The sequence below is a fragment of the Aythya marila genome (genome assembly GCF_965140915.1).
Source record: "Aythya marila genome assembly, chromosome: 15".
Classification (NCBI taxonomy): domain Eukaryota; kingdom Metazoa; phylum Chordata; class Aves; order Anseriformes; family Anatidae; genus Aythya; species Aythya marila.
The window spans coordinates 6,831,380-6,847,914 of NC_139056.1; the positions used below are offsets into that span (position 1 = coordinate 6,831,380).

The following is a 16,535-nucleotide window of genomic DNA, read 5'->3' on the forward strand; positions in this document are numbered from 1 at the left end:
GGATGTGGCAGCCCTTTCTACTAGTTCGTTTGGGTCTAAATCTGGGACCCTTAGGCAGTTAGTAAGAAGCTAGATTATTTCATCCCTGTCCCATGGAGCAAAAGCAATGACTGAAGTAACCTGACAGTCTCTGGTTTGGATTTCTTTGGAGTTCATGCTGCAGTAAGTTACTTCACAGGACAACTCAGCAAATTCTTCTTCAAATGAGATTGAGGAATTACAAGAGCACCAACATTTAATCATGTGCCAGACTGTCTTTTATGTAATGATATTCTGAATTCTTAAATTCTTTCATCATTTTCTTTTCCAGCTTAGGTCTTTTTTTCCACTCAAGAGGGGATATGAAAACTAGCTGTATTCCAGCTGATGTTAATGGTTGATTTTAAGGGAAGAATAGGATCAGTCCCTGCACTTAATGCTTTTAAGTCTTTATTGAAGTTCACAGGACATCTTGGAACCTGTATCTCCAAAAGAACAAATAAGCACAGTAAATTGTTTTTGTCATACCCCTTGTCACTGCCTTTTTGATAGAACTTCACTTAACAATTTAGAAAAACAAAGGTATGTGTTACTACTTCTAGTTTTTCTGATTTTTAAGTGAAAGCATTCAGGAGTTCACCAGTGAGCAGTTTGTTGCTGATGCTCAGTACTTGTCAGAAAGGCTGGAAGCAGCTTTGCTGTTGCTAGCTTCTTTGTGTTTGCCCTGCCTCGGACACTGCGTTAACTTTATGCCCATTCATTGTGGTGTAGAGGCAGAATATTAGGCTAGATGATTGTTCAGGTGGTTTATACTTCAGGTTGGACTGAGTGTTCAGCAGGGAGCTTCGGGGAAGGCAGGGGTGTCCTCTGGATTTTGTGCTCCATCTTGTGGTGACGCATAGTTGATTCAGAGATGTTAGTACTGGATTTGCAAATACAACTTGCTTGTGTTCGCTTCCTCTGCGCCTCCCCACAAGAAAGCCTGTACATGTGCTAAAGATTATGACACTAGGAAGCCTTCTGTTGCAGAAAGAACATTTTTTGGGGGGAGGGGGGGAAGGGAAGGCATGCGTGATGGAGAATGCATTTGAAGTCCTGCAGGAATGTAAACCAAACCTTTTATCTTAGTATTGTGCAAGTGCGTGAGATTGAATATGGGCAGTTCTCGAGCACAGTTTTTCTGATAAAAACAACAGCTTGCAACATGATGCAGTCCAAATGGGGATTTTAGGAAAAAGGAGAATATGTGTGGCATGGGGTGAGAAATCTGTAGTGTTTTCTGTGGTTAACAATATATAACAATTGTTTTAAGAAAAAATTATATCTAGGGCCCCTAATGGTGCTAGAATGCATTAGTAAAGACATCTACTAATGCCGCTGTCTTAACCGATACACATTTCTATGATCCTTACCAAAATGTTTTGGTTTATGTTTTACCAGCTTCTCAGAAAACATAAAATAACTGTAATACTTTAATAAGAAAATAATCATACAATTTTATTTTTTACAAGTCAAATTTTGATGGTAGAATTTGATTTGTCTGCTCTCATCTCTCAGCAAACTGTTATTTGACTGAGTTTTCTTTTTTATTTTTTTTTTCCTCCCTTGATTACTTGTTCCGGAGGACAGTAGCATATGGGATTTCTTTCAAATATTTTTCAGGTATCCAAAACTGATCCCTCACCAAAGAGAGAGATGCCCACTATGATTCTCTTCAATGTGGTGTTTGCCCTAAGGGTAAGTAAGGACTGCCTTCTAGTCATCTGGTAATGGAATGTCCTTCAGATGTGTAACAGAATGCAGTAGGCTCATGTTGCCATAATCTCTTGTAAAACATTCAGTGCCCAATTTCACTGGGAGATTTTCATTTGAAATAACAAAACAAAGCAGAACACGACACTGAGAAGTTAGTAAGATTTCCAGCCCAGCATTATGTAGCCTCAAGCACAGTTGTTCTGTTCAGGATACATCTTAGAGCTTTTTTGTTCTGTTTTTTAAAAACCCAGACTATAAAGGCATGCAAGAAATCACTTTGAAAAATAGATATGAACCCTGTTACAAATCTTGCATGTGTCTTGTCTGTTGTTATTGACGAGCTGCTGACCTGCTGTGATGTTTCTAATCATGCAATTGAAGCTTGTCCAAGTTAGCTATGTGGAAAAGCAGCCTGTGTCTTACTGTCCTGTATGCCAGATGCCATTCTCTGCTCTACTTCTGCCTGGGGTAGGTCCAAATCCATACAGCACATTGCTGAGCCCTTGTAGCTCCATGCAGCTCTGGCCTTGGTGGTCAGTTCAGCGCCAGAAGCAGAGGCAGCAGCAAGCATGGACAGTGACATGTGTTTGGACAGACTTACAAGTTAGGGCCCTGCCATGGCTTTGGTTAACCCAAGCTTGTTCAGTGCAAAGCCATGAAGAAATCTGCTCTGTGCTCTCTAGAGCCATTACATTTTCCAGTAAGGTTTGCCAGCTTGGATCCAGACCTGGATGGGTGCTGGCTCTGTGTGTTAGCACGGTGCTGTAGTTTCTTGGAAGACATATCAGAACCAAAGGATAGAGTTTAGGCTCATGTTTAGAAAGGAATGGCATTTGTGTGTTTTTTCCTCTCGTCTCATAGCATTTTTCTGAGTGGGAACCATGTTCCTGGTATCATGGGCTTGCAGTTTCATCCAAGATTGGTCTGTGGATGAAGGTGCTCTCAGTTTAATGTCTGAAGAGTTTTTTTGTCTGTCCTTCTGTATTTGGACAAAACCTATCACTTTTTCTTCTTTTTTTTTTTTTTAACCCTGATGCTCTTTTTGAAATGATACTTCAGAACAGCACTATTTAGAGCCCTTAATCATGCTTGATGATACAGAGCCATGTGCCTCTGCTCATTACCTGCAGGCCTCTTTATAATTAGTTGGATAGTGTTTGAAAGCTGCTTCTTTTTAGCCATGAGGCTGTTGTAAAAGAAGGAGCATGCCAGGGAGCAACTGGCTGTATGTAGCATTCTGAACGAGAAGCAGGAACATGTGAGGAATAAATACACTTTGATGTTAAACAAAAATCTGGAGCAAATATGTATGTTTTCCTTGGAGTTTCTTTTTAAGTCTACTCTGTTGATGAGATGTTGGTATCAGTGTTAAGGGATCCTGGTTTCACTAATTTGATAGTATAAAACCCTAGAAATTTCATTATGTTCAAGCATTATTTGATTTCTGAGCTCTGGCTTTCTCTTCACAGCCCACAGGTTACATCTGTGGAGCTATCATATTGTTTTTGTGGCACATATGCATGTGAAGCAACATGCTGAAAATGAAGGATGGCATTGGAACAGCTGTCCTGCTGGAGATGGCTGATTTTTGCTTGACTAGGACTTTGGATACCATGTCATGATTTTAAAGCCTCCAGCTCCTTGACTGTGAAGTGACTTTTTTTTCCCCTTTTAGCACCGGTACTTTATACATGGCCATAGTCCAAGTGGCTTTTCTTCAGTGGAAAGGCAAGGTTTCACAAGAGACAATTATCCCAATCTGAATCAAGCAAGATATCGTTCATTGAGTTCTGCTGGGAATCCAGTGTTGCTGTGCTTTGGAACATTCTTAGGTTAGGAAGATCCAAATTTGCAATACAGAAGTTGATTTTAAATTTCACGCATTAAGAGCTGTTAGCTTCAAAAGTTTTGATCTTTTAGTAACACGTACATTCCTCTTGTCTGCATTTCTTTAGAATCTGTTTTCTAGTGGTTCTCCTAGGAAAACTCACTTTTTTGCATTTTGGCACTGTGAGGATACTGATGTACTATGTGCTTAATATAGCATTTAATTGTGTTTGCCAAATGAGACACTCTTACTTCACAGAGAGCTGTCAAGTTTTTGGAAAGTGCTATGTGTAAAGCAAGCGAATTTTTTTTTCCTAGCAGAGTCTAGTGCACTGCAAAGTGTGGGTGGAGGTATTCTGTGATAAAGATGAGCCCATCTGCAGCGGGCAGACAGAGCAGGCAAAGTCCCAAACACTGTAATCAGCACTGATCCTGCTGTGTTTAAGCTCAGGGTTACCAACGTGTCGTGACTCAGCAAGAAGAGTGGAATTTGAAAATGTTGACTCATGGTTTGCTAGTTTACATGCCAAGTTATCACTTGCTAGAACTGTAAATTCCTTTAAAAGTCTTAACAAACATGAAGCAGCTGCTTACTGTGCACTTTCTGACTAGAGCTGCTGAGTCCCCCCTTATCAGCTGTACTTATGTGATAGATTTTTCTAGCACTTTCGTTCCGGGACTTGCACAAATGCAAGTGTTTGTAATAAGCCATATTTGTGAAATGCTTTGGAATGTATGTCCAGATTCATTTTGCTTTTGTATCAAAGTGTTGATCATTTGTTGGTACTACTTACATACTGACAAGACAAATGCTAGTTGTATAAGACAAACTTCAGTACAACCAACATGGTGAGAGTGGGCTATGTTAAAGGCACTGCAGTCCTTATACTCCCAGTGAATTTAACCTGAACATTGTGATGCGCTTCCTTTTCAAATAACTTGACATTTTCTTTTCTGGCTATGTGAAATTGAGTTCTTTGGTCTCTTTGCTAGCAAAAGGCCTAGTAACAGCTGGAAAAAAAACCAAAAAACAGATACGAGTATCATACTCCAGGTGCTGTGTTAATTTGATGTTCATGAACAAGTCTATAAGTCCCTCACTTTCATCTTCCTTAACTTTCTCTGGGAGCTTTGTTACTGTCAGAGAAAACTCTATTCTTCAGCCAGTTGCCAGAGAGACCGGTATCTGCTGAAGATAATTGCTTTGATTACTTATCCATCACTCTAGTTCCATAAATGTGACTGTGGCTGAATGACCAGACAGTTTCCCTTCTGTGTTGCCTGTAGGCCAATGCAGATCCATCAGTGATAAACTGCTTACACAACCTTTCCCGTCGAATCGCCATCGTCTTGCAGCATGAGGAGCGCCGCTGCCAGTACCTGACCAGGGAGGCCAAGCTGATCTTAGCTATTCAGGATGAAGTGTCTGCCATGTCAGAAAGTAAGTGTTGAGCTTAGCTTTGTGTACAACTCTATTTGTGCAGGAGCACTTTTTCAGAGAAGTGCTGATTGTGCCTTTTTCTTTTGTGGCAGCGATCAGAATGAACAAGTTTTGGTGCTCTTTAGCATTTTTACAGCTTTTGACTGCATTTTTCCTCATCCAAGAAAACTATCCCTGTGCAGAGACGTCAGGTTTAGAAGTGAAGTAATTTGGTTGCTTTCCTTGCTAGCTTGGTTCAGAACAATCATTGGAGAGGGTGTACTGAACCATCATGTTTGGATCTGCCTGTTAGGATGATGTGGAAGAACTCATATGTAGCTACTTCACCCAATGTAGAGCAAGTTTCCTATGCTCTAACACTATGTTTAGTTACTAGACTTCTTGTGTGGAAATTTTACTTTTACATGTAGTTTCCATGGCCAACAGATTTTTATGCACAGCATTTTTATAGACCATGCTTTATAGCAACTTATTATACTAATATGCACCATCTAAGGTGAACTCTTACTGACACATCATCTTGCTTCAAGTATTGAAAATAAAACCTAGTATGTATAGAAACAAAAACACTGAAAATGATCACGTCAAGTTCACAGGTAATGTGTTTAACTAAGTTGAGGATCAGAAGTTGGCATTAATTCATTGTTATTATCTTAATGGTTAACTTGGATTATCATAAAAGCTTTGAAATAGAAATGTAGATTAAAAAGATATGGATTCTGTGCCTAAGGTACTGGCTTTGCCTAGAGGGGGAAAAGGAAATTCTCTCTGCTTTGAAATTATTTGTTTGCTTCCTTGTTTTGAAATTTTCCATAGCCACAGAAGGGCCACAGTCACCTTTTCATCATATCCTGCCCAAGTGCAAATTGGCCAGAGATCTCAAAGAGACTTATGACAGGTAAGCAGGTTTTCCTTCATGGCTCATAGTATGTTGCTTGTCACTGAAACCTCTTGGCCCTGTTCCTTAGGAGGTTATCTATGTCTTTATGCTGCTGACTCATTGAGATTTGGGTTTAGATGAGGTGGAGGCTAGGTGTCAGGTAAAATGTTTGCAGAATCGCTATCCTAATCATCACCTTGGTCTCCCTTTGGATATATTATGTTTCTTAAAAGTCGGTGATCTGTTGCAGCTTCAATAATTATTTTCCTCTTTGGCACAAAGGCACATAAGGATAAACGAATTGTAAAACTGAAAAATCTGAATATAAAATATGAATATTTTGTCTCTGTAGTAGTGCTATAAACCTGCAAGTAAGAGAAAAATGCTGCGTATAGCACTGATGGCAACGTTAGATACTGCCTTGGCTTCATTTGGTTACACTGTGCATGTCTGGACAGTGAATTTGGATTAGGTGGTGAGACTTTCAGCAGAATGGAAAGTGTAACATGCTGTTTCTTGACTGGATTAAAGGTTCTGGTGAGGATTTCAAGGAAGCGTTGAGCTAGTGTTGAATTTCAGCAGGAGTCGGGCACCCAGCTCCTCCAGCATACTGCTTCAACCGTATGTCAGTGCTGATTCGTCATGCAGAGCAGACACCTTTATTCAGGATATGCACTTGGCAGGAGAAAGACAGAAGACAGAAGGGTTTGGTGGGGTGAAAGATGAGCCCCTTGACTAGTGTGTTTGTCTGGACTTAGGAAAACTACTGTTGAGTTCCTTCGTTGATTGTCAGGCACGGTGTATGAACTTAGACCAACTCTTTAGCTTCCCTAGGTCACAATTTCCTTTGTTCAAATGGAACAATCACGAAGACCGGGAAGGCAAGGCACTGAAAACCTAGATAAATTAATGATTGTAAACATGTTATAAAACTTCTAATGAGCTGTTTTTACTGTGTTCAAGAGCTGTGAATTTCAGCCTATTTGGAATGAGTGTAGCACACTGATCAATTAGATTCTCACAAAATGTATACTAAATTTTAAAATAAGGCTGCTTTTTTTTTTTTTCTTTTGCATAGCCTGTAATTCTCATATCAAACTTTTCACTTGCTTTTTACGTTTCTCTGTTCCTCTCAGGGTATGAATTCGTGACAGGGCAGATACTGATCTTGTTTCCAAACATTTTAGTGACACAGTGACATCTTGTGGCATTTAACTGTGACTGGAGTAACATATAGCCCAAGCTCATGGAGTAGTACTACTGTCCTTCCATGCAATAAGGAGTAGACTGGCCATGGAGAAACACACATTGGTGCTGGCTCCCAGATATAAAACAAAGCAGTCTCCCTCATTTCCCTCATTTAGGCATTGTGGGTGGGGTAGAGGACATGCATGTCATATTTTAACATGATTTTGCATGACATTGTCACAAGCAAGTTAAGAATTAAACTGTTGGTAAAAGGATAAATGACTTTGCATTTGATTGGAAAGCTCTCTTTGAAAAGTCATTAACAGTGTTAGCTGAATAGGTAATAAGGTGGTGTTCTGCATTTTCCATTAATGCTTTATACGAGAAAATAGGAAATATGCTTATTACACCTGCAGGCAGATAGGGTGAGAGGTGCAGCAGCACCTTGCAGGGCAAGCATATAACTAAAATAATTTTTTGGTCAAGTAGAAGAAACTGTCCAGCACTGGAGGGACAGGGACCTGCTGGAGCAGGTCCAGAGGAGGCCATGAGGATGGTCAGGGGGCTGGAGCTCCCTCCTCTGCTGTGAAGAGAGGCTGAGGGAGCTGGGGGTGTTCAGCCTGGAGAAGACTTTTAATACCTAAAGGGGGCTTGTAAGAAAGATGGAGAGAGACTTATAACAAGGTCATGTAGTGATAGGACAAGGGCTAATGATTTTAAACTAAAAGAGGGTGGACTTAGATTATGTATAAGGAAGAAACTATTTATTGTAAGGGTGGTGAGGCCCTGGCCCAGGCTGCTCAGAGGAGCTGTGGGTGCCCCATCCCTGGCAGTGCTCAAGGCCGGGCTGGGTGGGGATTTGGGCAGCCTGGCCTAGTAGGAGATGTGCCTGCCCATGGGACTAGGTGATCTTTAAAGGTCACTTCTAACACAAACCATTCTATGATTCTGTGATAAGTGCATGCAGTGACAATGTACTGTTTTAAATATATGGGCATTTCTGGCATAGCCTTTGGCATAAGGAAATGTCATAGTTAGGTGGAGAGGGCACTTTGAATTGCAGATGGGAACCCATCTCCCCATTTGAGATTTGCTCAAGCCAGCATTTCCTAGTGCCTGCTTGTTTTGGAATTCCAGTCAAATGCTTCTTGAATTATTGCAGTTGCTTCAGAATTGCTGTCTAGCCTTTGGTTTCCTGTAGATGGTGCTGAGGTGTTTCAGGCAAGACCCAACATGTCCCTTAGTAAGCTGGTTTGTAGTAAACCATGAGTGTACAAATCTTTTTATAGCTCAATGTCCTTTGCATTTTGAATGAAATGTCCTTATTTTATAAGGTAGTAATCAGTAGCCAGGTCATTTTGACTGTAGTGCTACTGCTGCTGTTGTAACTGAGTATTATTAAACTGACAGTTTGGAGGTAAGCAACATTTAGTTCCTGGGACCTTTTTGGCTAATACCTAAAACCAGATGTTTCTCTTCCATTAGTTGAGAAAACAAGTTTGAAAATCTTTTTCACCTTCCCCTCAGAGGAAGGGGAACCTTTCCTGCTTTTACAATGGGGGCCTCCTGTAAGCCAGCGTTCAATTTAAGGAATTAAGACTACTTTCACCAATTGTTAGAGCGGATAATTTGTTAGCTTGATGATAGCTAAGTGCCCATCTGTTTTTAGCAAATTTTTATTAGCTTTATATTAGAAGAAAAGTGAAAATACTATTTTTTGAGGGGGAGGAGAGGATTGGTTTTTGTTTATTTGTTTTTAATATACAAAGAGCCTTTATACATTTTAGCCTAGTGGGATTTGAACTGACTGGTGGATCTAGCCTCTCATCAACTTAAGGGGAAGAGGAATAATTATATGAAAATTAATGAATTATTATATGTTATTTATATGACTGTACTATGACATATAAGCCAACTACAGTTAGTTGACCAAAGGACAGTGAGTGTGTCTTTTACAGGGAAGAGTAAAACTATTTGAAAGTTCCAAATAGTCACAACCTCTAGCAAAAATAAACTCAAAAGCTACAAGCTCACCCCTACAAAACTAGCAAGCATGTTATTAATATATGGTGTAAACAGGATAAACATAAGATGTGGTGTGTGTGTAGGAATTTATAACCAGTTTATAAAATGTGAGGTGGGATTGGCTGTGTTTTGCTGATAGTTGTGAAAAAGAAGGCTGGGATTCTGTAGGATCTGGCCAACTTTAAGATTCCCATTTTGAGGGGATTAAATCACAGTTGCTATTCAGGGCAAAGCATAAGAACAGAGCAAAAGAGCATTGATATTCCCTAAAATATTCCACAGCTTCCTGCAGCTTGCAGCTCTGGAGGTGCTTTGTGTATATTCAACAGCCTTAAGCTGATCTCATTTCCCAAAATTAGTTCACTCTCCTACAAGCCAAAGTAAATATTTAACAACCACAACATCCTCTGATAAGGAGCTCCATGGCTTAACTGGTTGCTCTGTTTCTTTCTGTTTCTTTTTGAACTTTGCTCCTCCTCCCAGTCTCATTAGATGTATTTTAGGTCTTACACTAGAGAGACAGCGAACAGCTTTTTACTGGTTACTCCTCCCTGATTCATTTTCAGATTACTACAAAATCCCCTGTCAGTATCCTAATCCCTTGCTATGTATCCCTCAGCATCACTCATGGTGTAGCATCTAAGCAGAGATTTCCAACAAAAAGTGTTGAAATTAAGTTTTCATGAGAGAAATGGAACATCAATGAGGATTTAATGGAGGATTAGAATATGGAGAATGAAGCCATTTTTACCCAGTTTGTCTGTGGTAATCTGTATTCATACCTATGCTGTTCAATGTGTTCATATTGATAACTGGCCTGGAAAAAGGGGCAATGTGTGAACTGACAAAGTTTATAGATAATAGCGAAGGGAATAAAAACGCAAATAGATGAGGAAGATTTGAAGAAAGGTTACTGGAGACCAACTGATCAGCAGATGATATTCACTATGGTTGGATGTAAAGTAATGCACATGAGACAAGACAAACCTTGTATAATATATAACTGTTCTGAAAAGGGCATTTGGAATTAGAGCAGATGGTTCAGTGAAAAACCTCGGGGTGCAGTAGCACTGAAAAAATCCCCATAAAACGTGAAGAGAAGTTGGGAAAGGAGCGAAGAAGAAAAGAGGTAATCCTGTACGTTTCTTGTAAATCTACCACACCTCTGAAATCTTTGTGTAATTCTATGTTTTCTGTCAGGGGCTATGTAAATGTGTCCCAGAGCCAGAGGCTCACGGTACAGTGCTGGCCAACGCAGTGTTCTCACCTTCTGTGGTCCTGTGTCTTCCTGGTGCTGGACTGGGGGTGGGATAGCGAGGTCTGTGCTCTAAGTTTTCCTTTGGATTTGACCTGTTCACTGCTGCTAGGTACAGATGATTCCACTTTGGTTTCTAACTGCGTTTTGGTCTCTTTAGGATAGGATCAGCACAGTGGAGCTAGCACCACATCTTTTGCATACGGACATCATGTTATAGAGTTACATGTGCTCAGTGAGCATGGATATCACCACTTACACAGGACTGTTTGCTCCACAATTTTAGTTGTTTGAGAAGAGCAAAGTCGAAGTGCAGCTAGGTGACTCCGTAACGCAACTTTGATAACTTACAACTTGTTTGCTTGGTTCTTTCTTCTGTTGCTAGTTTTTGGTGTTGTGCTTCTGTCCCTAAAGAAGGAAGCTTCTGGGTGTGCATGGTCCCCAGCCAAACAGCTGGCAGCCAGCTCATGGGGATTCGTGAGGCTTACAGTAAAAAGCTTGCTAAATAGATGACTTTGTGGGAAACAAATAAAAATGAAAGCAAATGCGGATCCAAACTTCAATTTCACACAACAACAGCATGGCTGAGGCCTGAGGCCCCTCTGAGCCCATGTGCTCCCCCCCCGTACCCCCGCAGGGCCACCCCAAGTAGGGCAGCCCAGGCCCATGTCCAGGTGGCTTTGGGAGCTCTCCAAGGAGGAGACTCCACAGCCTCTGTGGGCAACCTGTGTGGCTCCGACACCTGCACAGCACAGAAGTGCCTCCTGGTGTTCAGAGGGAGCCTCCTGTGCTCCAGTTTGTGCCCACTGCCTCTGGGCCTGGCCCTGGGCACCGCTGAGCAGGGCCTGGCTCCATGCTCTGTGCACCCTGCCTTCAGGGATGTGCAGGCATTGGTGAGATCCCCCTGAGCCTCTTCTCCAGGCTGAGCAGTCCCAACTCTCGCAGCCTCTCCTCACAGGAGAGGAGCTCTAGTCCCTTCGTCATCCCTGTGGCCCTACATGTGATTTTTCCCAGTATGTCCAGGTCTCTCTTGTACTGGTGGGCCCAGGACCGGACACAGCACTCCACGTATGGCCTCACCAAATCTAGGTAGAGGGGAAGGATCACCTCCCTTAACCTGCTGGCAGTACTTTCCCTGATGCAGCCAAGGGCGCCGTTAGTCTTCTTTGCAGCAAGGGCACATTGCTGACTCTTGTTCTACTTGGTGTCTACCAGGACTCTTAGTACCTTTTCTGCCAAGCTGCTTTCCAGCTGGGTGCCCCCAGCATGTGCTGGTGCTTGGGGTTGTTACTCCCCAGGTGCAGGACTTTGCACTTCTCCTTGCTGAATGTCATGAGGTTCTTGACAGACAGTGCTTTGCTCCAGTGTGACAGGGTTCCTCTGGATATCTGCATGGCCCTCTGGTAAATCACACTCCTCACAGTTTTATGCCATCTGTGAATTCAACGAGGGTGCACTCCATCCCATTGTCCATTTCACTTTCTTGGACTTTACTGTATTTCATGAATCCTTGCATATATCTTAGTAAAACTAATTGATTTTGACTGGCTAAGTGCAGTCACATACATTGTTGCTGGTGGATGTATTTTGTTCCCAGCCAGATTATTAGAGACTTAAATTATTTTCCATCCACAAGGGGAGGAGTGAAAGAGAAATCATTACATAAAGCTAGCTATAGTGAAGGTTTGAAATTGAATGCAAATGTAGAAAAATGAAATTAAAATTGAAATCAGAGCTCAAAATCTGTTTTTCTTGTTGTCTTTAATTTTAGGCTATTGTTGTATAATGCAATGTAGACAAAATTATGCTGTGGAGAATGTAATTATATAATTAAAGCTTTTGCCTTAATGCACTTGGACCAAAGAATGAAAGGAACCAAACATATATTTTTCCTGAGTGTTAGAGTACACAGGGAGAATATCCCTGCAAATGTTTCATATTTTCATGTTTCTTTCCTTTGTTTTGGTAACCCATTTTGACAACCACACTAGCTTTCACATAGTCTCTTAACTCATTTGTGCAATTGATTTTTTTGTCATGTTTTCTCTTGTGAGTGTTTGGCCCCCTACACAGTGCGGATAACTACTGCTTCAAGGTGCCCTTTACCTTGATGTATTTTAAGATAATTCAGCTTTCTCTGTCAGTTGGTGTATGTCTGGTGGGTTAAGCAGTGTTACCGGAGTTGCAGCAAGACAAACTGAGGTGTTTGCCATGCTTTGCATGTTCCTTCAGGGTTTGTAGCCTCTAAATGGGTGTGAGATGGTAGCACCAGAGAGTGGATTTAGCTTTTCAGGGAATTTTTTTTAAAGGAAAACATGTATAGTGTTTGTTCCATTAACATTTTGGAAAATAAATACTTCTCAGTGTTCAGTGCAGGATTTGAGAACAAAACCATGGCCCCTGCTTTACAAAAGCTTTGTCTACAGTGAGATTTGACTTTATGAGTCTGATCATGCAAAAGGCAGGACAGGATCTTGTTTGTGCTCTCACCACTCTGTTGTGGTTTGGTGAATAGTTACACTGGCAGCCAAAGCTACCAATGCTTTTGTTTTAAAGCTGAATTTTCTGATCTCTCTGAACTCCTTATACAACCAGATGAACTTGAAAAAGAGCATGTTAGTTTGTGGCCTAAAATTAAGTGCTCGGAATAAATGTTTAAATCACCACATAAAGAATGTTCAAGACATGTATTCACTCTCTGTCTGCTCCTGGCTTGTTTTTAAATGTGTTTTGAGCAGAGGGGAAATTCTTGGGTTTTATCTACACAAAAGTCATATTGCAAGTCTCAACACACTCAAATTTAAAATTTAGACTGGAATGTTTGCAAACTGAAGTTTGTAAAAAGAATCACAGAATCAGAATCACAGAATTGTCTAGGTTGGAAGAGACCTCCAGGATCACCTAGTCCAACCTCTGACCTAACACTAACAAGTCCTTCACTAAACCGTATCACTAAGCTCAACATCTAAACATCTTTTAAAGACCTTCATGGATGGTGATTGAACCACTTCCCTGGGCAGCCCATTCCAATGCCTAACAACCCTTTCTGTAAAGAAGTTCTCCCTAATACCCAACCTAAACCTTCAAAATAGTGTTTTGTTTAGAAAAAAATATTTTAGAACAAACTTCAAAAGCAGAGGGCATCTTAAGGGAGCTAGAGGTTTGTTTTTTTTTTGTCTGAAACCTGGCCTGTAAAGGTCTACCTGTGATTCTGTAATCTATAGTTACAGACCTACGTGCGTACTCCTGATGGATTCCAGCCAGCTCATCTTTAGGAGTTGGTGCCATGGAGTGATTAACATTTTGAGGACTGGTTTTTGTTCTCGGGATGAAACATTCTGAGGACTGTTTTTTTTTTTTCTTTTTCTGAGGATGAGGTTTGAATTCAGGCAATATTCATTTAGCCTCTGATGCACTTTGTTCATCTTGGAGGACAACAGCCTGTAGGCATCTTGAGAAGTTCAGCTCTCCAATGTAGACAAAGTTGGCTTTGGCTTAAGAATGTTTAGGGAGTTTGGTTTTGTTTCTAACTCCCTATACATAGAAAGATGTTCTGGGCCTTTTCTCTTCCTCCTTGCTCCGTCCCATGGTCTCCAGCAAAGCTGTTTCCAGGCCAGTGTTTCATTTTGTCAGACTGGGCAGTGTTGTAAAAATTTGCATGGGGGTGCTGGCTTAGTTTCTTACAGTATCTTGCCCACCTGTACCCATTTTTCAGCAGCTACAGTTACCTACCTAGGTATGTTTCATCTCTTGCTTAGATTTACAGACTCCTGTTTCCATTTCTCTGTATTGTTTCTGACTTGATTCTGTTCATTGCTGAAGTATCTGGAAGTGTCACTACCCAAAGCAAGCCCTATAAGGTATCTCAGTTGTTTATCATATGATGTATGGATCAAAAGATGTCGGTTATGTTTGTGATATAGGTGCTCTTGTCTGCTTTGTGGAACTGAGATTTTGGCAGAAACTACTTTTTGTGGTTCAACATGCTTTTGAAATGCAGGAGTGAGGGCAAATAAGGCAAATACTTATCCCAAATGGAAACTTTGCAATTCTGCTTTTCAGCTTGAGAGACTTTTCTTGGATGCATATATTTAAGTCTCAAGTCTCTGAACTGTTTAAGGATTCTGAACAAACGGAGCTTTTTCCAGAAAGATGGAAAATGGTGGTGAAAACATTGTGCCTTATTTATCTTTGCCCTTTCCATCTCTGGTCTAGGGAATTTTCTAGTGTAGTGACCTTGCAGGAGACCTTCAAGTAACTGTTCTCTCTTGAGATACTGCTGCAATGTTAAGAGCAGAGGGAAGTGGCAGCCAGTGGGATATAGTCTTGCAAATTTCCCCAAAGCCTCATAATACATAATGTTCTGTAAATTAAGGAATCCCTTGCAGCCAGGAATCATCCATCTTGTTCTCATCCAGTCTGGCGGTAGACATGGTACACTCACCCTTCTCACCCTTTTCTTGCCCTGCTCTGATTCCCGTGCAGAAATCAATCTGGTCCACTATTTTCACTTGGTATACACTATAAATGCTGTATGTATTTATTTTTTTCCCGTTATAGTCTCTGTACAACAGGAGTGGTCCGATTACATATCAACAACTGGCTGGAAGTGAGTTTCTGCCTGCCTCATAAAATCCATTATGTTGCAACAAACTTTATTCCTCCAGAAGCAATTGAGAGAAGCCTGAAATCGATCAGGTAAGAGCAAGTCCTTCAGCTGCGGTTTGTCCTTTCACCAGGCCCAAGTATTATGCTGCAAATGATTGTACTGGCACAGCTGGGGGGATGAAAGGACGCTGAGTGGTGGGTGGCTGGGGCGTGAGCCGAGACAGGACTCCCTGAATCTTATGCTGAGGTATCGTGCTGCTGCTGTATACGTGGTGGTGCAAAGCCACAGCTTTCATGTTAACATAAGGTGGTTTGGTTAACATAATTGAGTTTGGTAGGCAGTGCTGCGGGAGAGGTCTGCACTATTTGCATTCAGAGAAATTGTGTGTTCATTTGAATCTGTTGACACAGGACTGATTTTTTGTAAAGAGGAAAGAGAGCCTGGGCTCTTTGATGTCTTATTTCTTGCTCTCTATGGTTACAGCTTTTTACCTGCAAAACTAACTCAGTCCTGCCTTCTTCCTCTCTTCTACTTCATTCTGTATTTCAGTGATGCAAATGTGCAGTTTTCAGTCAAATTCTTTAGGGTTAACTGTATGCCAGCACAGTGTCATTTCTTCTCTAGTCACTATGGCATCCAGTTATCATATAACCCTTTATCCCCATTTTGTGGGGAACATCTTATCTTGTAACATAAAAATAAGCTTACTCTGAATCCACTTACAGCAAAAGGATGATATTAGAGTGTCATTTTTACCAGCTGAGGTATCATGGCCTGGGAATAACTAAACCTTCAGGAAAAGTTGCAGTTTACTGGGCAAATATATTCCTTCTTTTTCTGCAGGCCTTACCATGCCTTATTACTTCTAAATGATGAGAAGTCATTGCTTAATGAGCTCCCATTGGACTGCTCTCCTGCCCTGGTGAGAGTAATTAAAACTACCTCTGCTGTGAAGAATTTGCAGCAACTAGCTCAAGATGCTGACTTGGCATTGCTGCAGGTATGGGGAACTGTAAGCTGAAATTCTTTTAATTCACAAGACATTTTCGTTCTTCATGCCAGTGGGTTTCGGTGGTATATGAGCATGCTAGTTTTTTTTCAGTGTGAGCAGAGTGCACAGAGAAAGCTTGAGCCTTACAGTGTGGGGGAGAGATGGGCGAAATGAAGATCAGTGGTGCAGTGATGGTGCTCAACAGTCCTGCATCCAAAGCTGAATCATGGGTTGCTGTGGAAATCCTTAACCTTGTCAAATGTTTTTTGATGTGCCACATGTTATTTAAACCCTGAACTTATTCTGAAGACAGAGTTAAAAGATATAATATTTTGCTTTCATTTCAGCTCAAACAAGACTTTTTGGTCATCTGATAAGAATTTTCTGTCATTGTATGGAAGTCCTGGTGAGATTTTGAATTTTGCTTTTTTGCTGTCCTAACTTTTCCCTGTTTCCTTAATGCAGGTTTTTCAGCTTGCTGCACATCTTGTTTACTGGGGAAAAGCAATTATTATTTATCCGCTGTGTGAAAACAATGTCTACATGCTTTCTCCAAATGCCAGTGTCTGTCTGTAAGTAGTAGGA

At 41.1% G+C, this 16,535-nt stretch overlaps 1 protein-coding gene across 7 annotated transcripts in view; it reads left to right on the top strand.

Annotated features, from left to right (window-relative positions):
* The window catches only part of NPRL3 (NPR3 like, GATOR1 complex subunit), a 50,868-nt gene that overhangs the window by 13,682 nt on the left and 20,651 nt on the right, over window positions 1–16,535 (top strand). For 3 of the 7 annotated variants that reach the window (XM_082772708.1, XM_082772709.1, XM_082772710.1), the window contains 6 exons: window positions 1,642–1,716; window positions 4,849–5,002; window positions 5,819–5,900; window positions 14,911–15,048; window positions 15,803–15,959; window positions 16,416–16,522. In XM_082772708.1, coding sequence (XP_082628834.1) covers window positions 1,642–1,716; window positions 4,849–5,002; window positions 5,819–5,900; window positions 14,911–15,048; window positions 15,803–15,959; window positions 16,416–16,522 — 713 coding nt within the window. The other 4 variants (XM_082772712.1, XM_082772713.1, XM_082772711.1 and 1 more) reach the window with 4 other exon arrangements.